Here is a 23,865-nt window from a genome sequence, read left to right on the forward strand (position 1 = left end):
GTGGGTGTCTTGACATTCTTATTTTAAAAAACTATTTGATGGCAGAATTATGGTGTTTTTAAGGCTGCAAGAGCCTGAGCACTCACAGGGCTCTCGTGAGTGGTTCAGTCCCCTCACAAAACCCCAAGAGCCCAAGGGGTTATCTGCAAAGCCCTGGCCTGGGGTATGCCAGCCACCTGGGGTTGATAAAACAGGAAATTTTCTCAAAGAACAACTGAGCAAGGACCTAAAAACACAGCCTTGTGCTTGGCAGGAGAGCTGCTGTGGGATGGGAGAGCTGGAGGCTGCCAGGGAATTGGGGTTGGTCACTGGGGAGCCCCCAGGTGTCCCAGGTGGGGCTGAAGTGAGAAATCCAGCAGATAAAGGAGCCCTGGGGAGCTCAGGCTGGAGGCTGATGAGGTTTTTCCCAGGGATTCACTAACACCAAGCACCGTGTGTTTAACGTGCACAAGGTACAGGGGATGATGTTTTTTTTCCGTGGCTCTGTTGTTGGTTTGTTGATATTTCCCTTTTTCCCTCAGTATTGAGAAGCACAGTGAGGTGCATGTGAGAGCAGTGTCACAAATAAAGGAGAATTATTGATCTAGGCTGGGAGATTTAGAGCTGCCAGTCTGGCTGAGAAGTATTCCTAATTACAATAATTTATTATGAATTCAGCTCCTCACGTGTTGGACCTTGAGCTGAATTTGCTGAGCTGGGCTTTCCCAGGAGAGAATTCCCAATCTCTGGGATGTTCTGTGATTGCTGGATCTGCAGCAGAGAATTCCTGATCTCTGGGAGGTTCTGTGAGTGCTGGATCTGCAGCAGAGAATTCCTGATCTCTGGGAGGTTCTGTGAGTGCTGGATCTGCAGCTGGGCTTTCCCAGCAGAGCATTCCCAATCTCTGGGAATTTCTGTGAGTGCTGGATCTGCAGCTGGGCTTCTCCAGCAGAGAATTCCTGATCTCTGGGAGGTTCTGTGAGTGCTGGATCTGCAGCTGGGCTTTCCCAGCAGAGCATTCCCAATCTCTGGGAATTTCTGTGAGTGCTGGATCTGCAGCTGGGCTTCTCCAGCAGAGAATTCCTGATCTCTGGGAGGTTCTGTGAGTGCTGGATCTGCAGCAGAGAATTCCTGATCTCTGGGAGGTTCTGTGAGTGCTGGATCTGCAGCAGAGAATTCCTGATCTCTGGGAGGTTCTGTGAGTGCTGGATCTGCAGCTGGGCTTTCCCAGCAGAGAATTCCTGATCTCTGGGAGGTTCTGTGAGTGCTGGATCTGCAGCAGAGAATTCCTGATCTCTGGGAGGTTCTGTGAGTGCTGGACCTGCAGCAGAGCATTCCCAATCTCTGGGAATTTCTGTGAGTGCTGGATCTGCAGCTGGGCTTCTCCAGCAGAGAATTGCTGGCCCTGGTGCTGTTGGCAGCCCAACTCTCCAGGGTATCCCGGCATGAAACGCCCTTGGCTCTGCCTGCTGGAGCCTGGAGAGGTTTTATTCCTTTCAGTGAAGAGCATCAGCCTAAACCAGCTCCTAACTCTGCCCCGACTCCTTCAGGAGTCCCTGGTGCTCCCATTCCCACCCTGCCAGGAATGCTGCAGAGCACAGGACGTGGCAGCAGGAACAGCAGCCGTTTATTTTTTGCATATTTTTGTCCGAATGGCCTTCCTGCCTTCCCTGAGGGAGGGTGACTCGTGACACCAGAGCCACCGGGGCCTCCAGCAGCTGAGGTCACCTCTGGAGCAGGGGTTTGTGATGGGATCAGATGGCTCCAAGTCGCGCTGGCTCCGTGCAGGGAATTCCCAGCTGGGCTGGTGACCCCAGGGGCCGCTGGTTGCTGGCAGCCTCCTGCTGCTCCGAGTTGAATCAAAGCCACCTGTCCCAAATGGGGACATTGAGGGAGCACCTGTGTGTCCTCCCTGCCTTGAGAGAAGTGCTGCAATTTTAGGATAGCCAAGGATGCTGGGTTTGTAGCTTTCTGGAGCTCAAAATGGATGTATTTTAATCCCAGCAGAATTGCTCGCGAGATCCTGGTAGCATCTCACAGACTCCTTTGCAAGTGTGAAATACGTGAGGAGGTGTTTGGGGCAGGGAGCTGGGAGATGTCCCAGGGTTTTTTTCTCTTTAAGGGAAATATCCTGAAGTGTTAGTGCAGGAAGTGGTTTCCTGAAATTCATGGGGAATTGTCTTTACTGCCCTGATTGCAGAATCACAGGAATGTCAGGCTGGAAAATCCCTCTGAGGTCATTGAGTTCAACCCCTTGGCACTGCCAGGGCCACCACTGATGGCTTCTAAATCCCTGCAGGGCTGGGGACTCCACCACTGCCCTGGGCAGCCCGGTCCAACTCTTTCCATTAGGAATTCATTCCTAATATCCAGCCCGAACCTCCCTTGGCACAACTTGAGGCTATTTCCTCTCTTCCTCTTCCTCTGGGTTTTCTCTGCAAGCCAAACTTGCCCAGACCCACACCCAGGTGGTCGCTCACCTTGAAGGGGGCCCAGGATCTCCTCCCATTCCTTGGGGGTTATCCTCGGGGTTCTGCCCCGGGAAGGGAATCTGAGGGGGCAGGGGTGAATCCCCTGGAACTCAGCTGTAATCACCAAAAACTGCTGTGCTGGGACAGCTTTCAGCAGGGATGCAGTGACAGCCCCTCAGTGCCACCGGCAGCGCTCTCAGGGCACTTCCAGGTTTATTTTCCATCCTGTTTGCACACTCTCCCCCTCCTGCACAAACGCCGGCGCCTGCTGCTCTCTGTGTGCTCCTCTGAGAGGTTTCCACGGGAAACTTCCCGAGCAGGGATCATTCCAGCCCTCAGGGGAGCTGGGGGGGCATTTTCCATGGCTGCCCTGGGAGCTGCTCTCCTCCTCCTCCTCCTCCTCCTCCTCCTCTTCCTCCTCCCATTCCCAGGACAGAATTCCCTGCTGCCTGTGTGACCGCATCCCTGCCTTCCTCATCCTCATGTCCCAGCTCTGCTGTCCCCAGGAGCAGGGAGAACCTTCCTGGGCCCCTGAGAACTGCTGAGCTCCTGCACCCAGGAAAACATTTCCCTGTCGGAGATTTTGGCTTCTTCTTCTTCTTATTATTATTAATATTATTATTTTGCTTTTATTTTTTACTTTTATTCTTATTTTTAAATTCTTGTTACAACATATATAGCTATACAACAGGCTAGAATTATATGGTTATATGGTTGCTATTATCACCATTATAATTCTTTTATGTTCTGTTATTATTTTTTCTATTATTATGAACTCTAATATATAATATGAAAAGCTATATATATGTATAATTGATTCATATTATATATATGATATAGATATATATATTAAGATATATTAATATATAATATTTTATATATAACTAGTTATTTAGCTATATAATTAAGTATAGTTATATATCATAATACATAATATGTTACTGTATATTAATATGTTATGCTTATTAATATTATACTATTATATTAATACACTATATTGTTATATTAATATAACTATATACATATAGATGAATATTATGTTATTATATAGTGTATTATTATATTAATATATTCATATTGATATGTGATTAATAATAATTGTATTAATATTATTATATACACTGAACCCTCTGCACAGCACTCAGTTAATGGACCAGATAAAAACTGCCTCAGACAGAGCTGGGCTGGGTTTTTTCAGGTTCAGTTGCAGGGAAATGCCTGGGAAAATGGCATTATGAGTTTTCCAGGTTTTATTCCTCCTTAATTGTGGTATCGAGTGTTCCTCAGTTCCGAGTGAAAAGCTGAGGGGGTTGAAGTGCAGGTCGTTTCCAGAGCTTTGGCTCTGCTCAGCTCCTCACACATCATCGTCATCATCATCATCATTGTCATCATCATCGTCCTTCTCCTCCCAGAACGGAGCTCCAGCCCCGCTTCCCCCCGTGGTGTTTCCTGCAGGACTGGAGCTGCCCCAGTCCCCCAGTCCCTGCCTGGCTGATGTGCAGGGAACAGCAGGGTCCAGCTCCCCCTGCCTGGGCTGCCCCAAGGAAACCGTGGAAAATCAAGGGAAATGGAGAGAAATCAAGGAAATCAAGGGAAATCCCAGCCTAATTCCAGCTGGAGCTGGAAGCTGTGATTCCAGCTCCCAGGAGGGAAAGGGCACCCCCAGAGCTGAGCTCCTGGAAAACCTCGGGGGGGTTGGAACTTGGCTGGAGACCCCATGGCTGATGGGGGATGGTCCTGAGGAATGTGGGATTTTGGACAGATTGGGAAGAGTCACCCAGGGGCTCCCAGGGCAGCGAGTGAGGTGCCAGCCTGGCAGGAACTGCAGCAAGGATTCCTCTGGGATGGGTGAGCCCAGCTTGTGGCCAGCCCTGCCCGCAGCCCTCCCGTGTCCACAGCCTGGCCTGGAACCCACAGCTGGACTGTAGGAGCACTGAAAGTCCATCCTGGTGCTCGTGGATCCAGCAGCACTGATGATCCAGGGCCTGTTTCCAGGTATTCCACGACCCAGGTCCTTCCTCTATACTGCTGAGGATGAGTAGGGCTTGACCCCCCATTCCCTTAGTCCAGGGGAGAGCCTGAGGGGCAAAGCCCCTTCAGCTCACCTGCAAGCTCTCCCCTGTCTGGAACTGGTCTGAAATTTGGTAGGACAAAACTTTCTGTCTGTAAATGTGGTAACTGCACCACTTAATTCATGTTTTTTCTTCTGTCTTCACTCAGAGTCAGGATTGAAAACACAAAGGAGATGAATTTCTCATGTTTGGGCTCAGTTGTTTATTAAATCTTATCTAAAGCACAGAGAGTTCTGCAACACTTGCAGCTACCAGGGAGCAAAATGGAGCTGAATGGAGCTGGTTCCAAGGTCTTTGACAGCTAAAAGTCCAATAGAGAATTAACACCTCCATCATTTATACTTTTGACCCAATAACCAAACTGCTGTGACCCCCAGTGCAGCACTGACTGTCCAACCAAAAACTGCCTGAAATCATGAAGGAGAAGGAAGAAGGAGCAGAAAAGGAGAGACAACACCCCAAACCCTCCATCTTGTCCCATACCCACTACTGTATTCTAAAAACCTGAAATCCAGAGCCCTTCACCCTGTGAAATCACACATTTCTACTTAACTGCACACCCGTGACTTTAACTCCATCACTCAGATTTGGAAACCTCCTCCAAGGCCTCGAGTCAAAAGCAGTGTTCTCCTGGGGGTCAGTGTCAGAAAGCACAGAAAGCTCAAAAATCCCCAAAATTCCCAGCTTTCTGGGTTCCAACATCTATCCAACAGTTGCTGCTGTCCAGAGGGACTGATGGCACCTCAGGCCTCCCTGGGATCAGTCCTCATTTCCTCGCTCGCCTCTGACAGGAGGCAGGAAATGAGAAATAATTGAGTCAGTTCCTACAAATTGGTTTGTCTTGGATGCAGTCTGAGGGATGGGGAAGGGCCTGGGCTGTGTCTGAGGCTCAGAGCATTTCTGTCTCCACCAGAGCAAGGTGCAGAATTTCATTAATAATTCCAGCCCCTGGGTGCTGGGAGCAGGAGGAAGGTTGATGGGATGGGCTGCTCGGAGGTGATAATCCCAGCCCAATCCATCAGATCCTCCGGGGTGTCGAGGGGTTGTAATAACCTCAGTGGCTTTGGGAGTTCTATCCATGGTATTTATATCTGGAGATCAGAAATTCATCAGCCATCAACACCCAGTGGTGATGAGGGCAAGAACAGAGCAGAAATTGATTTTTTTTTTTTTTTTGGTAATTTCTGAGGATTTTTGTTGCTGCTGGTTCTCAGTTTGTCTCTCCTGTGCTGTTGTAGAGTTTTGCTACCTCAGGAAAAGAGGGATGGGGCAGCTGAGCTTGGTTTTGTTTGCCACATTTCAATAGAGGCAGAGGCTGTTTGGCTCCCGTGCTGTAGAAATAAACCCAGCCTATCATTATTAATTATTGTAATTACGTCTTAGGAGCTTTCCCTGGGGAATTGGGCCGTGCTTGGAGAGGTGTCAGATTCTTGGAACCGTTTGATTCCCATCTGAATTCCAGCAGAGCCAAGGATGGATCCCAGAAGGATCAGCTGGTGGGAAACTGCCAGGATGGTGCCAGCGAGGACAGGGATGTGCTCCAGCACCTCGGGAATTGCACATCCCCAGAAACCTCAGAGGGCTGGGCTGCTGCTGCCACTGGCACCCAGGGAAGGGCCTGAGATTCCAAAGGGGAATTTCTCCTGGAAAATCGTCCTGCTGCTCCCCACCAGGTTCTGCTGGAGCCTCTCCTGGAGCTTCTCCTGGCACTGGCAGGGGAGCAGTCCGGGCTGGCTGGTGAAAGTGTTTGGGAATCAAATGTTTGTGTTGAAGGAGTTGTTCCATCGTGTGCAGGATGCCGAGTTCACATCCCAAATCCTCAGAAATCCAGGCCTTGCGGTTATTCCAGAGCATCAAGGGCCAGCCCTTGGATGGGGACTGGGTTATTTGGAGTAACAGGCAGGGTTTTGGATGTTCAGGTCATGGATGGGAATTCCTGGCACCGGTGGAGAAGGAGAAATCCAATATTCCCTGCAGGGCTGGAGCTGCTGGGAGGGGAAATGTTTGGGTCTGTGTTGCTGAGGAACAAAAGGCTGGGGATAAACACAGATCCACCCCCTTGCCAAGCCCTGGGCCCCTCCAGGCTGGTTTCAGCCCCTTCTCAGAGAGGGACAATCCCCAAGGAGAGTTTCTGCAGCCTGTGCTGGTGGACAGGAAGTTTTCTTCCCTTCCTTCCATCAGCCCTAAGGGGTTCCTCCCGTGGAGCTCCCAAGGCTGATGGAGCAGTGGGAGGGGAGAGGCAGGAGGTCACTGGGAGCATCCCGGCCAAAATCTGCCTGCAAAACTTCCAGGAAGAGCAACTCTGTGGGACTGGAGGGGAACAAAAGGATGTGACAAAGCAGACAGAGGCAGAGGAGGGGTCTGGTCTGAGCCAGCTTCTGGGCTCATTTGTACAGAAAAATCAGTGTTTGCTATTCCATCCCTTAATAACAACAGGGTCGACATTGCTGGAGCTGCCTGAGGCTGAGGGGAAGCTGGGAGTGACCACAAACCCCTGGATTACCCCTGGGAGAAAGGAGTTGCAGCTTTTGAAGTTTGTTTAAGTGAGGCAGCAGCGCCAGGGAAATGCTTTGGGTCATCTTGGGAAATACTTTACAAATTTGACACAAATTAGGGCTGGAAATTCCCTTCTGTCACAGAGAGTACTTGGGGTATTTAAGTGGATCCCTGGTGAGGAAACACAAGGATCCTGGAGGATTTGTCAGCACCAGTGAGCAGGGCCACTTGGTCAGTGGAAGGCTCTTCAGGTCCCTAATTTTATTAAAATAAACTCTTATTCAAATAAATTCCATTCCAATGCCATGTTCTGGAGCTCTGACTGCAGTTCATGTCTCACCTGCTCCAGTGAGTGCCAGAAGGCTCCTCATCCCCCTTCCAGGGCTGGGAAACTTTCCTGATAACATACATTTATAGATACTAAAAAATCAATAGAAATTTGGAAATACCACATCACATAGAATCATGGAATGGTTTGGGTTGGAAGGGACTTAAATCTCATCCAGTGCCACCCCAGGGACACCTCCCACTGTCCCAGGCTGCTCCAGCCCCAGTGTCCAACCTGGCCTTGGGCACTGCCAGGGATCCAGGGGCAGCCACAGCTGCTCTGGGAATTCCATCCCAGCCCTGCCCACCCTGCCAGGGAACAATTCCTTCCCAAGATCCCACCCAGCCCTGCCCTGTGGCAGTGGAAGCCATTCCCTGTGTCCTGTCCTATAAAAACCTCTCTCTCCCTGCTCTTTTAATGCTCCTTTAAGGCACTGGAAATCCTCATCCCAAACTTGTCAACACTAACCCCAAAATCTAAACGACCATCTAAGTTGTAGTCAGACCACTCAGTGCACAAACTTCTGTGCAGTATTTCCTAATTTTTAATCAATGCCATTTTCTATGTCCTAATTTTTAATTAATGTAATTTTCAATTCAAAGTGCAAATTTGTTTTATTTTATCCCTTGGCATTACTGGGACCGTCCCTGCCATTCCCTGGGTGCAGCAGCTCTCCAGTGATGTTGGTTATTCTTGGGATGTGAAATGAGTTTGGGAACCATGGAATAACAGCAGGTGGTGTTGATCTCCATCTCCATTTCTTTGCTGGAATCAGAGAGCCCTGAAAATATGTTTTCTGGGTTGAAAATACATTTTCTGTGTTAAAGACCTCACAAAATCGGCTGCTGCACCACAGATTTCTTGTAAAAGTCAGTAAATGAGTCTTGTTTTCCCTGCTTCCTCCCAGTAATTCCAGTGATGGGACAGCTCCACTGGGGGTCAGGGATCCTTGAGAGGAGAAGAATTGCACAGAGTTGGGCAATAATTGGTTGTAACAATCTAAATATCATTTTGGACAGAATATTACAGGAAATGTCCTCCCCAGCCTCCTGTGAAGGGTCAGTCATGGGTGTTTCTTGAGTGAAATGATGAAATTCTGCTTTTTGATGTTTTCAAATGGAGTGATGTGGCAGTGAAGAGCAGAGGGGCAGTGGCACCTGTCCCCAGGTGCCACCCCAAACACACTTTTGGAGTGAAAGTATAATTGGGATATTTAGGGTGGAGAAAATAAGATTTGTGCCAGGTGTGGTGACAGCAGAGAAAATGCAGTTCTGGGACATTTTTCCCTGCAATCAAAGTGAAATTTTTTCTCACCGTGTCCTATGGCTGAATATGGAGCCTTGCTCCCCCTGACTGGTGTTGGGACCAGCCTGAAAACAGAACTTCCCAATGCTGCACCCTAAACACTATTAAAAACAAAAATAAAAAATAAAATAAAATAAAACAAGCAACAAAACAAACTAATCTTTGCTCCAAGGAGAGCACCAGAGCCCCCTCGGGAGGGACAGCACCACAGAGAGCTCAGGGAGGACACAACCAGGTCAGGGAGGCAGCTTTGGGAAGAAATCCTCCAAAAAGAAATCCTCCAGCCAGCCCAGAGGGGCTGAGGATCCTCCGTGTGTCCCAGTCAGAGCAGGGGGAATGGAAATTCATCCAAAACTTGGAGTCATGGGCAAGTGTCACCCCAGAAATCTGATGTTTTCTGCCAGGATCTGTCTGTCAAGAAGCCCTGTTACATCCCAGGTCTGTGAATTCTGCAGTGGGTGTATTTCAGCAGTTAATGAGTGGATTAATTAAAGACTGTGAGGAATAACCAGCTCAAATCAAGATTCCTGTGAGGAATGGCCTTGACTCGGCAGCACTGGAGTTTTGCTTGGCTACTGAAAGTTCTGCTTCTCAAATGAAGCAGTTGGTAAGTGTAAAAATGCTAATTAATAGCATCAATCAGTCAGGAAATGGCATGGAAAAAAGGCTGCTTGAAATAAATGTGGAGGTGGATAAAATGGGATGGGTCCAACCTGGAGAAGAGGTGACATTTTTGGCAAAAATGGGGGGTTCTTAATCAAGAAATGCACCCCAAAAATGGAGAATTTATGTATTTCAGAAGCCAAATCCTAATCGTGGTGATTTCTTTGAATGTTTGTAGCTGTGTTGAAATAAGTTCTTGAGTAGGCTGGGGACAGGTTCAAAACAGAGAGGTGGGAAAGGCCCTGGAGCTCCTGGCCATGGAGCAGGGGAATGTGGGGATGGAGGCACTTGCTTGGGAAGTGTGAATGTCACAAAATCATGGAATGGCTTGGGGTTGGAAGGGACCTTAAATCCCACCCAGTGCCACCCCAGGGACACCTCCCACTGTCCCAGGCTGTCCCCAGTGTCCAACCTGGCCTTGGGCACTGCCAGGGATCCAGGGGCAGCCACAGCTGCTCTGGGAATTCCATCCCATCACCTTCACAGAGAGAAAATCCTCCCCATATTCCATCTAAACCCATTCCCCATCAGCTTAAAGAGCATTCCCTGCATCCTGTCCCTCCATGCCTTGTCCCCAGTCCCTGTCCAGCTCTCCTGGAGCCCCTTCAGGCCCTGCCAGGGGCTCTGAGCTCTCCCTGGAGCCTTCTCCTCTCCAGGTGAGCACCCCCAGCTCTCCCAGCCTGGCTCCAGCCCTGCAGCAGCTCCAGGACCTCCTGTGGGTTTCTTTCCATAACTGAACTCAATCCAGAACAATTATTCAGGAATTTTAGGATCTCTTCAGTGTAACAAGGCTCTGGAGTGAGATCCTGCAGGCAGTGCTGGGAATAAAGCCCTGGAATAAGGCTGGGAGTCCGAGCCAGGATGAGTGACAGAGGGACAGGAGCAGCCTGGAATTGAAGAAAGCAGCAGGACCAGCCAGAGCTGGGAGCAGGAACTGCCTGAGAGCCAGGAGTGGCCGTGCCAGCCCCAGGCATTAATGTCCCCCCCTGGAAATTGCTCAATCCATCCTGGGGGGGCACAGGTCATCTCTGGGGATTTCTGGGATGGACTTTCCCTGGGAATGTTTTATGAATCAGCTGGATGAGTCGCTGGTTGGGTTGGGGTTTTTTTGTTGTTGTTTTTTTTTTTTTTTCCTTTTTTAATCTCGTGTTTTATTCAGTTTCTGTTTGATCTTCAGGGGAGCTGCTGGAGCAGTGCCCAGGGCTGGGTGAGTGCTCACCCATGAACTCCTGTGCCATGGTCCAACCTGTCTGACTGCTGCTGGGGAGGCAAACACCCCCCAGCCTTGCATTAGCAGTGATGCAGCTTTAATTTATCCTCAAAAAAAGGCCCAAAAAAAGGTCCAAAAAGTGTCTTCAGAGGTGGAGGCACCCACCATCACACCCCTGGCATTGCAAACCCTGCAACTGCTCTTTGCTGTGTTTTTAATTCCCTCCTCCTGTCCCTGTGGGGCTGGGTGAGGAGTTTGGGTTTAGTTTGGGTTTCAGGGCATTGCAGGGGCTGGGTTTAGTTTGGGTTTGGGTTTTGGGGCTCTGCAGGGGCTGGGTTTAATTTGGGTTTGGGTTTTGGGGCTCTGCAGGGGCTGGGTTTAGTTTGGGTTTGGGTTTTGGGGCTCTGCAGGGGCTGGGTTTAGTTTGGGTTTGGGTTTGGGTTTTGGGGCTCTGCAGGGGCTGGGTTTAATTTGAGTTTGGGTTTTGGGGCTCTGCAGGGGCTGGGTTTAGTTTGGGTTTGGGTTTTGGGGCTCTGCAGGGGCTGGGTTCAGTTGGGTTTTGTGGCTCTTTGGTTGTTGTGTGGCATCATCTGGGGATAGGGACACTCAGCCCAGTCTTCCAACAGAGACTGGGGAAGCTCCTGCGTCTCCTGTCTGCTTTTAAAATTGGATTTAATGGGGGGAAGCCCAGCAGGGACTAATTAGTGCATGCACACAATCAGTGCAACCCCATTTCTTCACGCTCTGGTGGCTAAAGCTGAGCACCTGGCAGGGACACCGTGCTCACATTGCACTGAAATCCTCTCACCCTGCTCTGCACTTCCACTTCTCCTCCCTGCTTCCCCCTCTAATTGCATCTGAGCCACCAGCCCCAGGTTTGCTGTTTGTGTTTTGTGCGTGTGCAGTGGTTTGTAGTGACAATTAACTGATTACAGCACGGGGAGGATGGAGCAGCCCTAATGAGCAGAGCTGTAATTCCACCTCTGTGAGAGCAGAAGATGCCACAGCCCCAAAGTGAAGCAGTCCTGCAGAACAGTGACAGGAGGAGGATGGACCTGCTCTGCTTTTGGACCTCTCCATCCACACCCAGCCCGTGCTGGGACTGCACTGCCTCTGCTTGGGCTCCTTGCACTCAGGGTCCCTCCTGGACACCCCAGGCTCCTGCAGGGGCAGCTCCAGGATCAGGGATCAGGCACAGGATCAGGGGTCAGGGACAGGATCAGGGGTCAGGGACAGGATCAGGGATTAGGATCAGGAATCAGGCACAGGATGAAGGATCAGGAATCAGGCACAGGATCAGGAATCAGGCACAGGATCAAAGATCAGGGGTCAGGGATCAGGCACAGGATGAAGGATCAGGCACAGGATCAGGGATCAGGGATCAGGAATCAGGCACAGGATCAGGGATCAGGAATCAGGCACAGGATGAAGGATCAGGAATCAGGCACAGGATCAGGAATCGGGCACAGGATGAAGGATCAGGAATCAGGCACAGGATCAGAGATCAGGGATCAGGGATCAGGCACAGCTGCTCTGGAGCAGTTCCTGCACTCACAGATCCTCCCATCCCTGCAGCCCACAATGCTCCTCCAAATCAACATGGAGAAGTACCATTAAAAGTTGTTCTCTTTTTGTGTTTTTACCCCAGGAGAAGCTCCTTGTGTGGATTTGGGTTGCTGGTGGATGTTTCCTGTGATTTCACCGCCTCTGGAGGCAGCTCTGTGTGTGGCAGGTGTCAGTGTGTGGCTTCACAGCAGCAGGCAGTGTCCAAGGAGGTGCTTTAAAGGCTGAATTAAATCCTTACATTTGTGCAGAGCACACCTCCTTGAGGACATTGTCCATCTCTGGATGAAATTTTCCACTCCTTGGCTTCTCTCTGCAGCCCTCAGGATAACTGTCCATAAAAAATGTCTCCCCATCCCGACCATCCCATGCACTTTTCCAGACCGTCACCCCATCCCTGGACCTTTCCCTGCCTGTCCTTCAGCACAATCATTCACTTTTTGTGTGCTTTGCTCCCAGATTCACCTCCCCATCCACCTCCTTCACCACACACCTTGTTTCCCCTCCCAGTTTTTCTGCTTTGCTGGCACCATTTAGATTTTGAAGTGGGGGCAAAAAAACCCCAAAAATCTGAACACAGTGATGGGATCGCATCATGAGAAATTTCCTTGGATTTGGTGGCACTGCCCTGCCCCTGTCCTGGTGTTCTGCCTGCTCCCAGTGCTCCAGGTAGCAATTCCTTTGGGGTTTTGGTTTTCTACTGAAATGGGGACTCTGCCAGTGCCCACATTTTGTAGGGAAGGTGGAAAATCACTGATCTGTTTTTGGGCAGTGCCTTGGGCACCCCTGGCTGTGCTGCAGAGGAGCTGGCATGTCCCACTCAGCCCCAGTGCCACCGAGGTCGTGCTGGCAGAGCTGTGGGCACAAGGAGGGCACTGTGGGGACACTCCCACTTTATTGTTTTCCACTCAAAGAAATGTGGAAAATTGCCTTAGGTAGAGTCTGAGCTGTGGGGACCCACCAGGGACAGGATAAAAAGCAGAAAGGGTCACTTAGGCCTGGGTGATAATTTTGTTGTTGTTGTGCTTTTTTTTTGTTTGTTTGATTTCTATTTTTAGTGCCATAAAATTCTTCATCCTCCTCCCACCTGTGCTTGAATTCCCACAGAAAGGAAGTGAGCAGGATGCATTTATCCCATTTATTCATGGATTTAAGGTTTCTTGCTGGATTTTGCAGTCACAGTGCAGAAGGAGAGGGGACAGCAGAGCTGCCACCTTGGGCTCCCTGAGGGCAGATTTTAAGTTGTCAGAACCCCTTGGGAAGCCATCCTGAAGGGCACAGGAGTCCAGGAAGGCTGGAGATCCTTCAGGAGGGAAAACCCAGGAGTCCAGGAAGGCTGGGGCTCACCCAGCTCCCAGCCTCTCCTGCAGTTTCACTGGAGATTGGCAGGTTCTGTCTGCAAGGATCCATTATCCCAGCCAGGGAAAATGAGATTTCTGTGTCAGCTCCTCCCAGATCCATACCCAGCTTCATTGTGCTTCTCTGGAAGTGCTTTGTTTGTCTCGGTGCAAGATCCCTGTCTGGAAATTTGGGATGCTGGAGCGGTTCGTGGTGCTTTCAGAAACCTGCAAATGCCATTGTCTGCTGTGTGTTTGTAAAGGAATCCCTCTGCTGGAGCTTGGCACGAGCCAAAGGACGTGGCCCAGTGACTGTCTGGCCTCGAGGACACGCCTGTGTGTGGTCATCCTCAGGGGTTCCGTGGGAAAGGCTGAGGAATTCTGCTGCACGCTCAGGTTCAGAGCGCTCATCTTGTATCAGGGAGTTGGCAGGAAGGCAGTTAATGATCAGTAATTAGTGGCGCTGTGGTACTTGCATGTTCATCCGCGATCTGGCAGATTTTACAGGAGACAGAAAGCGTAAATGAGATCAGTTAATCCCAGAGCAGGCTGTCAGGAACCTCTCAAGGATTTAGGCACACCAGAGGAGTGGGCAGCCTGGTGACAGATGAAATGTGCCATCGATAAACCCAAAATCTGACACTGAAGGCAACAGCTCTGGAGCCTGACTCGGTTCACTTGACAGGGAAGCAAAGCCAGCAGCTCAGGACAGGGATCAGATATCCCATTCCTGTTCCTCTGCATCCAAAAAGCAAACAAGGGACTTGATCAAATGTCAAAACCAGTCGAGGAAATACTTCTTCAGTTGCTGTGAAAATTTCCAGGGGTCTTCACAGATACAGCATTGAGCTTCAAATCATGAAAATTCACAGAATTAAGCTGTCCGCCTTAATAATTAAAATGTAACCACTGTGACCAGCAAGGTCACATCAGCAAAGCCTTTGCAGGGCAAGGTAAAATCCTGGTGGAATTAAAAAAAAAAAAAAGGGAAAAGGAAGCAGGAGGGAAGGGGTGATTCAGCCCAGCTGTGAGCAATGAGTCCCCCACAAAACCTGCTCTGCCTGCCTGCCTGCCAACCACTAAACATCCTTCCCTCCTGGCTGTCCAAGGTTTTATCCTGTGGTTTCCAGCCACATGGAGATTTTGGATGTGGCTCATAACGCTGATGGGAAAAAAAGAGAAGTGTTTGTGGCTAAAAAGGATGGTCAGGAATTTGTAGCAGCAGATACTGAGAACTAAACCTCCTCCAGGCTGCAAAGGAATAAATGCTTCACGGGTTTGGGTTTCAGCTGAAGGGAAGGAGCTGAGACAAAGCTTTCTGCAGGTTTGTGTTTTCCCATTGTTGGGTTTCCTGTGCCTCCTGACAGTGATTTTGGGGCCATTCTGGGGCCATCAGGTCTCTGGGATGCCGGGGGTGACACCAGCACTGCCGAGGCTGGGTCAGCTCCTCCTGCTCTGAGAAGGGTTTGCAGTGCTGGCCCAGAATTTGCCAGCAGGACACACCAAAGAACCTTTCAAAAATGCATCGAATAGCTGAATTTTGATTTCTTTGAATCTGTTTGAAAGGACTGTTCCTTAAATCAGAGTCTGGGCTTGTAATGCCCATTAACCCCTCGTGTCCAAATGATTCCGGCTTTGAGGGGAGTGTGGCACTGCCGGGGCTGGGAGCTGCTAACGATGGGATTATGAATCCCACAGTTCTGGAAGAGAAGCCCAGATTTGCTGACACAAACCCCAGCTGTGGCCATCCACGGGATCTGCTTGCAGCAAACCTTGTGGAGCGGGGAAGGTTCTGTGTCCAGGTAAATCTTCACACGGAGTGAGCTGTGGCTGATTTGTCTTCCTGATGCAAAAATCATACGGGCATAGGAGCAGGGAAAGCGGGATCACGTTGAAGAAATGATGTCCATAAATCTATGGCAGCCCTCAGAGCAGGCAGATGGCGTCTGCAGAGCATTCTCTGGGCTATGGCACTGGCACCTCCTGCTTTCTTCCTCTTTGGTTTGGGATTCCTTGAGACTGACTTGCTTTTCCTCTTTCTCCCCTCTCCCTGCCTGTTTTTCACATGGACTGGGAGAGCTGTGGGGGAATATCTGTGTCAGATAAAGTGAAATGCCTAATTCCAGATTAAATCACATGTCCCTTTTAATGCAGCCCCGATGGCTTTGATGAGGCTGAGGAAGGGACACAAAAACATTGCCATGGAAGGGTGTGATTAAGGGCAGTGCAAGTACAAGGCTGATAAAGGAGCAGTCCCAGGTTTTAAAAGCACACTGACAGGCAGGAAGCAGGCAGAGGGAAGCCTGCAGTACAAACCTGAACAGAAAAAAATCAGAATTCCTGATTCCTTTTACTCCTTCTGATACCTGAACATTGAACAAAGAAGGGACATCAACCATCCCTAACAAACGTTTTCCCTGGAATCCTTTAGGGTGAGTGGAGATAACTGGGCATACTGGGGTGGAGACTGGGGCACTGTGGGAGCTCTCCAGACACCAGCTCAGTCCCCTCTCAGATAATGAGAACTTTGATGATGTGATGATGGGTTTCGATGGGTGGCATTGCTGTGACTGAAATATAAATAAAATAAAGTATTTGGTGATGATCTAGAGAACTCCTGCTGATGCTGAAGGACAGAAACACAGACTGTCCCCCCACACGCAGCTCTTGGACACCAAAACCTGGTTTATGCTGCTGGTGCAGACTGGGGCTGTCTAAACACCCAGCTTTCCTCTTTTTTTCTCTAATCTGTGTCCAAATCTGAACCTGTGAACTCCCCCCGCTTAACTCAGGAGCAGCTCATCCCCCTCCGAGCACCCGAGTACAGAGCCAAGGGGCTCAGGCAGGACTGGCAGCATGGGAAGGGTTTAGGTTTAGTCCCAGCTCACTTCCTGCACCCAGGGGGAATCATCCTGACTTTCAGCTTCAGCTCCCCCAAACACCCCCCTGGACCTGTGTGGATCTTCCTGAGGAAAAGGAACAAAGTGTGTGGGAGAGCCAGGAGTCCCAGGGGGACTCACACTTCTAACTCCACCCTGGAGGCAGCTGGGAAGTGTTTCCATGGGTGCAGTCTGTGTCATTCCCATCCTGTCAGTTCTGGCCTGGATTTGGGGTCTTTGTGTGGTTTTTTACTCAGTTTTAAGTGACCCCTGTTTTTCTACATTATAAATACACAAATTTGAGTATTTTTTATACATTTACTTACTGAAGTGCTCAATCTATTCCAGTGCAGCTGTTTCTGTTCAAGTCTCCTCAGTCTGGCTGCTGTTTTCTTACCCTTCTGGTCTGGAATAGGCTTCACTGGGAAGATACTAAAACCTGACTGATGGTGTTGGATGCCTTTGGATCTCCTATTAAGAGGCTTTAGACAGCCTTATTTTTCCAGGGTGGATGTTTGGAGATTTCTGAAGACCAGACTTAATTCCTCCTGGGTAGAAAAATGACTTGCAAGAAGTGCCATGCTTCAAAAATTTGGCCTCTTTAAGATCTGAGGGGAGCAATTTCATGTTACCTTATTCTTCTTGTGCTGCAAGTACAGGAAATTGCAGACTTCATTTGCTGAGCAGCAGGAGGCTGAAAGATTTGTCTCAGTCTTACAAGGGTTTTTCAACCCCCTATACTGCAGCCTTCCCCATGCACTAATGCCTGGACAGAAAATAAAATATATAATGGGAAGGAAGGATGACCAATCTCATTCTCTTGGGTAAACCTAAATCGTGATCCTGTGCCAAAGATAAAAGAGCCTGGAGTCTGCAGAGTTTACATTTAGTGGTAGCAGGATTTATTTATTAGAAAAGTGGATGTTTTCTTCTCTTTGTGTCCATTCTGGTGTCTCGTTCAGGCTGTGCAGGGATCATGGGGGGTTGTGACATCAGTGAGGTCTCAGGTGGTCTCGCTGCAGCCCCAGGGTGGGAGGTCGTGTCCCAGGAGGTTTGGCTGGGATGTGTTTTCCCAGCACCCTGCAGACACAGACTGGGCATGTTTGAAACAGCAGGGACCGAGAGGCAGCTGGGCTGGCCCGGGACAAACCCTGTCCAGACTGGCCTGGGTGCCTCTGTTTGTGTTTGAGGAGGGGGGACATCAGCACAGGGGGGTTCCCCCCTTGACTTAGCTCAGCTTGGGTGTGCACAGAGCAGCAGATGCAGCACATGAGAACGTCCCAGCACAGGAATCGGGCATCTGGAGGCATCTGGGCACGAGCTTTGGGTGATCATTTGCGTTTAGTCTAATTACCCCGAGCTACCAAACAGCAACCAAGACCTGTAGTGTCAATAACGTGCTGAACTAACCCAGCAAAGTTGTGACTTCTTCTGTTGAGGTGGGAATCTTCTTTTTTTTTTTTTTTTTTTTTTTTCCCCTTTATCACGCCACCTGTTGCTCATAGGTACAAATCAAACGAAGAGTATGTGTATGTGCGAGGCCGTGGAAGAGGGAAGTATGTTTGTGAGGAGTGTGGAATTCGCTGCAAGAAACCCAGCATGCTGAAGAAACACATTCGCACGCACACAGACGTCAGGCCGTACGTCTGCAAGTACTGTAACTTTGCTTTTAAAACCAAAGGTAAGCCACAGCCAGCTCCAGCTCCTCTGCTCTGCCGTGGCTCTGCCAGCCTGCTGGGGGCACTGGCAAAGGGCGAGGGAAGGCATTGCAGGGGCTGCCCGAGCCCCGGAGTTGGAGGGAGGGGGATGAGGGAGTTGGAAATTGGTTGGTGTTTTCAGCTCTGCGTTAAGCCAGGCTGCAGCAGAGCGACCCTGCCATCCTTTGTGCTTCTCCAAGGGAAAAATCCTGAAATGCAGCTTCCCTGGCAGGGCTTTCTGAACAAAACCACCCCAGAGTGAGGGCAGGAGCTCCAGGCTCCTGGCTGAGCCCCTGGATCCAGGCTCTGGGTGGCTTTTCCTGCTGGTGCTCTCCAGATCGGCCCATTCTCATCCTCTGCAGTTGCATGTGGCTTCCACATTCTCTGTATCACCTCAGGGGACCTTTTCCCTGAAGGCCTCCATCCCAGGACATGAGCCATCAATGCCACCGGGTGTTCTCTGCCATGGCCTCAGGGAGGGTGTGAGCGAGCGCTGGCAGAGCCTGCGAACCTCGTGCAAAACAAAATGTCTATTCCAAGAGAAATGGGGAATGGGACTTCCCAAATGTCCCAGAGGAGCCCAGGTGCCTTTAACTTCTTGCAGGGGTCTGGCACCGTGGGTTGGACAAATCTCTGGTGGCAGCAAGCGTGGGGTTCAGATTCTTGGTTACAGCTTGACAGAGATCTGTGAGTTCAGGAAGCCTTTGGACAGTGCTTTTGGGCACATGGGGGTTTTTTTGGGGCTGTCCCATGCAGGAGTTGGACTCTGTGATCCTTGTGGGTCCCTTCCAGGTCAGGATGTTCTGAAACACCCATTGTCTGTAGCTCCATCAGTCTCAGAGGGTGACACAGTGGGAGGGTTCAGTGCCCCAGAAGGACCCGGTGTCACACGCAGTGTGGGTGTGGGGAGGGGCACCCCGTGCTCTGTGACACGTGTGCTGGCCCCGAGGGGACACAGGAGGACAAGGGCAGTGAGCAGAGCGGGCGGTGCCTGGAGCTGGTGCCTTTGCTGGGAAGGCTGGTGGGGATTTCTCGGTGACGTGCTGCTGGTCACTGGCACTGGGGGAGAACGGGAAGTGATGCCGGGTTTGAGGCCAGATTCTCATGCTGCACATCCCAGCGATGGTTCTTCCTCTCTCCCTCCCATCCTGGAGCTGTTTCTGATTCATTTCCTTTCTCGTCCCCTCTTGCTTTGACTCTGTTCCGAGGTTTCCCTTGGAGAGCTGAACCCGCTCAGCCTCTCCCATCACCTCACCTCACTCCCACCATGCTTCTGTAGGGCTCTTGCCCAGGGTGATGGCATCAAACCATCCTCTCCACCACCTCTCTGGCTGCTTTGCTCTTCATCTCTGCTCCCTTGAAGGCCACGATCTGTCAGCTCTGGCTGCACATTGCAAACAGACACTTCCCTTCTTCCGCTTGCCATGGGCAAGGAAGCATGGAGATGCTTCCTTCCACAGAACAGAAATCATCAACACTCTGTTGGGATTTGAGTGGCAAAGTTTCCCTTTGCCTATGGATGCATGGAATGGGCAGAACTTTCCTGGATCGGGGATCTGTGGATAAACAGTTGCATGATGGTGACTTGGAATTGCATGAAAATGGCTCTTTGCTGGGAGGGGGTGACGGGCAGAGCCCTGGGGTGAGCTCAGACTGCCCAGAAATGGGAGAAAAGCTGCTTGGGGGGCACAAGGAGCTCTGGAAGGGTGGGGGAGAAGCCCTGTGTGCATTGATTAAAGCATCAGCTGGTGATGGAGAGTTATTACCAATATGAGTTTGAGATTGCTTAAAAAATCACCACCAAGGGCAGGAGGAAAATCCATTTTTTTGCTTGTGCCCCTGCCGGTGATTTTTTTTAAGCAATTTCAAACTCTTGCTCATAACAAGAGTGACCTGGTGGAGCGGGGGCTTTGCAGAACTGGTGTTCCCCAGCTCATTTTTGGGGGGTTTGTCTGGGCCCTGGCTCCTCCCTGGTCTGGTGGGGGGGGGGGGGGGTTTGGCAGCCCCAGGAATGCAGAAGCTGCAGCTCTCCCTCCTGCCAGGCTGCACTTGCACAAACATGGAGCTTTTTTAGAAATCAGCTTTCCAGAGATAATTTTAGCCTTCAGCTTCAGCTCCAGGGGGAAGGTCTGTGGAGCTGGCTTCGTTTTGGCTGGGGTAGATCTCTCCAGCATGATCTAATGTTCTAAACTCTCGAGTAGGCTGGAAGAAGTTAAATGACATTTTATTATTTTTATTTTTAATGAGGACCTTTATCTGGTTAAAATGTACCTCACCCCTTCCACTCTAGAAAATCCATGTCCATGTTCCAAGAACTGGGAAAACTTTTGCAACAGAAAATGCTATAAATATTTCCCTTTATTCAGTAATTTTCTGCTTTTTGTGCCTTTCTGTCACTGGAAGTAAAGCTGTTCCTTTGGCTTACAGAACTGCAGGGAAGCTTTTTTTTATTATTATTATTATTTTAAAGCAAATCCACGAGATTTATATATATATATTTGTGTGTGTGTGTGTGCTCACTTAGCTGATGGGAACAACAGCCTTGGAACTTTGGTTTGTAGAGATTTGTTTGATTTGGTGTTTCTGGAGCAGATCTAAAGGTGCCTCTTTAATGAGGTGTCTCTCCCTCCACTGCGGTGGAGCTGTGTGGCTGTGGCCTCCAAGTGGGTCTTTAAAGGAGGTTCAGCAGCTTCTGCATTGTTTTCTGGGCAGGAAGGAAATGAAGAAAAAGCTGTTTTCCCTTTCAGGAAGGTCGGGGAGAGCTTTTCCCTTCTCCTCTGCCACTGCTGCTCGGGGTGAGCTGGGATCAGGGGCAGTGCTGCCACATTCATTCCCCTTTTCCACAGTTAATTTCTGTCCTCCTTCAGACTCGCTTCACCCTCTCACGTCCTGATTGCTTCCAGTTTCCCCAGAATTTCTGGACGAAATGTATGGAACAGCTCTGAGTGGTGGCTGCTGCCTCTGCCTGGAGGTCAGGAGGGACGAGGAGCTTCACTTTAATGGAAAGGGAGCTGTGCAAAGGACACGGTGCCTGCTGGCTGGAGACACATTTCACAGTCTGGGCCACTCACACTTCCCAGACACCAGACTGCACCGTGGTCTCAGCCAGAGTCTTCAGTAAATTCATTTTCAGTTCCTTAAATCAGCCCCTGACAGCACTGAGGGTACTGCACATATGATTATATTTAATAGATTAAATAAAATGTATTAAATGCATTGCTCCCGACCCTTGAAGGGCTGCACAGTTTATTGTTAATGCAGCTCCAGCAGCCTGAGCCTCCTCTGGAAAGCACAGAGCAGGTCCAGGTGACGGAAAACATGAACAGAATTCCCTGCTGGAAGAGCAGGGCACAGGGATGGGCACATTCCCAAAATCTCCCAAGGGCTGGGGCTCTTTGAGCATCCCTGGGGAGCCACTGGATATTGTCCCTGTGTTTGTGGGGATGTCACAATGTCCCCTGGGATGAGGACAGAGTCATCCTTAGGGATTTCCTGTCAGGACACATGTGGGATGTGAGGCCAGGAACAGAAAATGTCCCAATGATCCAGCCAGGAGATGAAACACTGAGCAAAAGGGCTCTGGAACTCTCTATGGAAAAGGAAAAAAAATCCAGGAATCAGGGCTGCAAGCAAAGGACTGGTGACTTCAAGTCAAATATTCATTGGTATTTTCTACAGAAATTAAAGTCTCAGCCTCACTGGGAATTCTGCTCTTGTTAGCATTTGGAAATCTGCAAATCCTGGGTACCTTTCTGGAATATCAGCTTTTGGCTGATGCAAGGGCTAGGTCTGAGCCAGGAGGTGGCTGCGATATTTTATAGCCTGTGTGGATACAGGCAGGCTGCATGTGCAAATTCACTCCTTTAATCCGTATGTCAATAAGGATAAAAGATAATAATCGATTTTTTTAAAAAAAAAAATTGAACTCCCCCAATGAATTCTCTAAATTAAAGCTTTCCTCCTCATAAAGTCTCACCTGGGGACATCAGCTCCACACCAAGACCTAAATCAAGGCCTGTGCATTATTTAAATCCCACATAAAACCACTTTCAAGGATTTCTTTGGGACACAGAGTATCAGTTATGGCTGGTTCTCTGTATGTGAGGGCATCTGCTGGCAAAATCACAGAATCCCAGAAAGGTTTGTGTTGGGAGGGACCTGAAATCACATCCAGTGCCACTCTCAGGGACACCTCCCACTGTCCCAGGCTGCTCCAGCCCCAGTGTCCAGCCTGGCCTTGGACCCTGCCAGGGATCCAGGGGCAGCCACAGCTGCTCTGGGAATTCCATCCCAGCCCTGCCCACCCTGCCAGGGAACAATTCCTTCCCCAGATCCCACCCAGCCCTGCCCTGTGGCAGTGGAAGCCATTCCCTGTGTCCTGTCCCTCCATGCCTTGTCCCCAGTCCCTGTCCAGCTCTCCTGGAGCCCCTTCAGGCCCTGCCAGGGGCTCTGAGCTCTCCCTGGAGCCTTCTCCTCTCCAGGTGAGCACCCCCAGCTCTCCCAGCCTGGCTCCATGGGAGTCTCCTCCTTCCAGAGAAGCTGCTGCTCTCCTTGCAAATGATTGACAAAGAGGAATGTGACAATTGTTAATCCTGTCAAGCTCTGGCTGTTTGTGTCACGGTGTTGCCTCCTGCACTTGGTCATTTGTTGGGTTTTTGGTCTTTTGGGTTTTTTTCTGCTGTTGCTGAATGGATCAGATTTAACAGCAGGAATAGAAAGGATGCTGCATCCCCAGCACAGACAGGATCATTTTCCCAGGAATGTCAGTGCTTCAGCTCCCTGCATTCTGCTTCAACTCTGTCACTTTGAAAATACGATAATGTCTCTTCCGGAAAAAAAATTAATTTCCCTCACAAAATTTAACTGGGAAATCACTTCTAGTCCTTATTAAGCTGCTTTAGGTGCTTTTTGAAGCCTCGAGTCACAGCTTTTTCCAAACAACACAGGCATTTAAGCTTCTCTAAGTCCCAAGTAAGACCTCCCAGCATCAGCAGAGCTCAGGCAGCTGCAGCACATAGTTCTGGGCAGGCGTAATGGGAGCTGTGCTCACACTGCCTCTGCTCCTCCTGTGGGCTCGCAATTCCTGAGAATTCCTGAGGGCTTTTTAAAAATACAGCCAGATTATTTCAAATCTGGGAGTTCTTTTGGTAAACAATCCCCAATAAGGGCCACTTACCTGCTTAGGGTTCAGTGTAATTCCTCTGCTATTTAAATCCAGACTCCCTGCTGGTCTCCCTTGCTCCCTCGAAGATGTTTTTCCATGGTTTCCAAGGAAGCAATGCTGTGTGGTAATTTTTTTTTTTTTTAACTTGGGAGCCAGAACTCTGGAAGGCAACAAGTAGCTGTGAGTCTTCCCTTGTAGGATTCAGATCCAGCTTTCACTTAGGAAAAGTGGTGTTGATTTTACTGGAAATCTGCCGAAGGACTTGAGCATTTAATTCTGCCAGAGTTAATTAAGGGGTCTAAAAAAACACAAACTGGAAGAAGAGCCCTGATCAGATAAATATCCTTGTCCTCCAGATTGCTCCCAGGATGATCACTCAGCTTCTCAGCTGCTGTAAAGGAGCCTCCAGCTTTTAATTTCCTTAAAACCATGCAGAGGGGGTAGATGAGGATCTGTCCTGCAGAGTCTCCCTCCCCAAAAAGGATGCAGCATCCCTGTTTTGTTGGGATTTCTCCAACAAAACTTGCACCCAGAGCTTTGCAGGAGGATCTTGGCCAGCGGCTTTACCTGGTCTGACCAAAGGGGATGAAGGCAGAGAGAGAACAGATTAAAGAAGAGTTGGAGGGGAAGGAAGCAAAGCTTGGGATGAGTTGGTCCTTTGGTGTTTGGGGTGAATTTGTCAGTACTGGGGGCCGGCAAGT

The 23,865-nt window shown here is 49.8% G+C and overlaps 1 protein-coding gene across 1 annotated transcript in view; it reads left to right on the top strand.

Moving 5' to 3' along the window:
* HIVEP3 (HIVEP zinc finger 3) overlaps positions 1-23,865 on the top strand; it is a 57,427-nt gene that overhangs the window by 21,497 nt on the left and 12,065 nt on the right. The window contains exon 3 of the mRNA XM_062508869.1: positions 17,809-17,984. Within this exon, the coding sequence (XP_062364853.1) occupies positions 17,809-17,984 (176 nt within the window). The remainder of the gene's footprint in view (positions 1-17,808; positions 17,985-23,865) is intronic.

This window comes from Cinclus cinclus, chromosome 26, assembly GCF_963662255.1.
Source record: "Cinclus cinclus chromosome 26, bCinCin1.1, whole genome shotgun sequence".
Classification (NCBI taxonomy): Eukaryota; Metazoa; Chordata; class Aves; order Passeriformes; family Cinclidae; genus Cinclus; species Cinclus cinclus.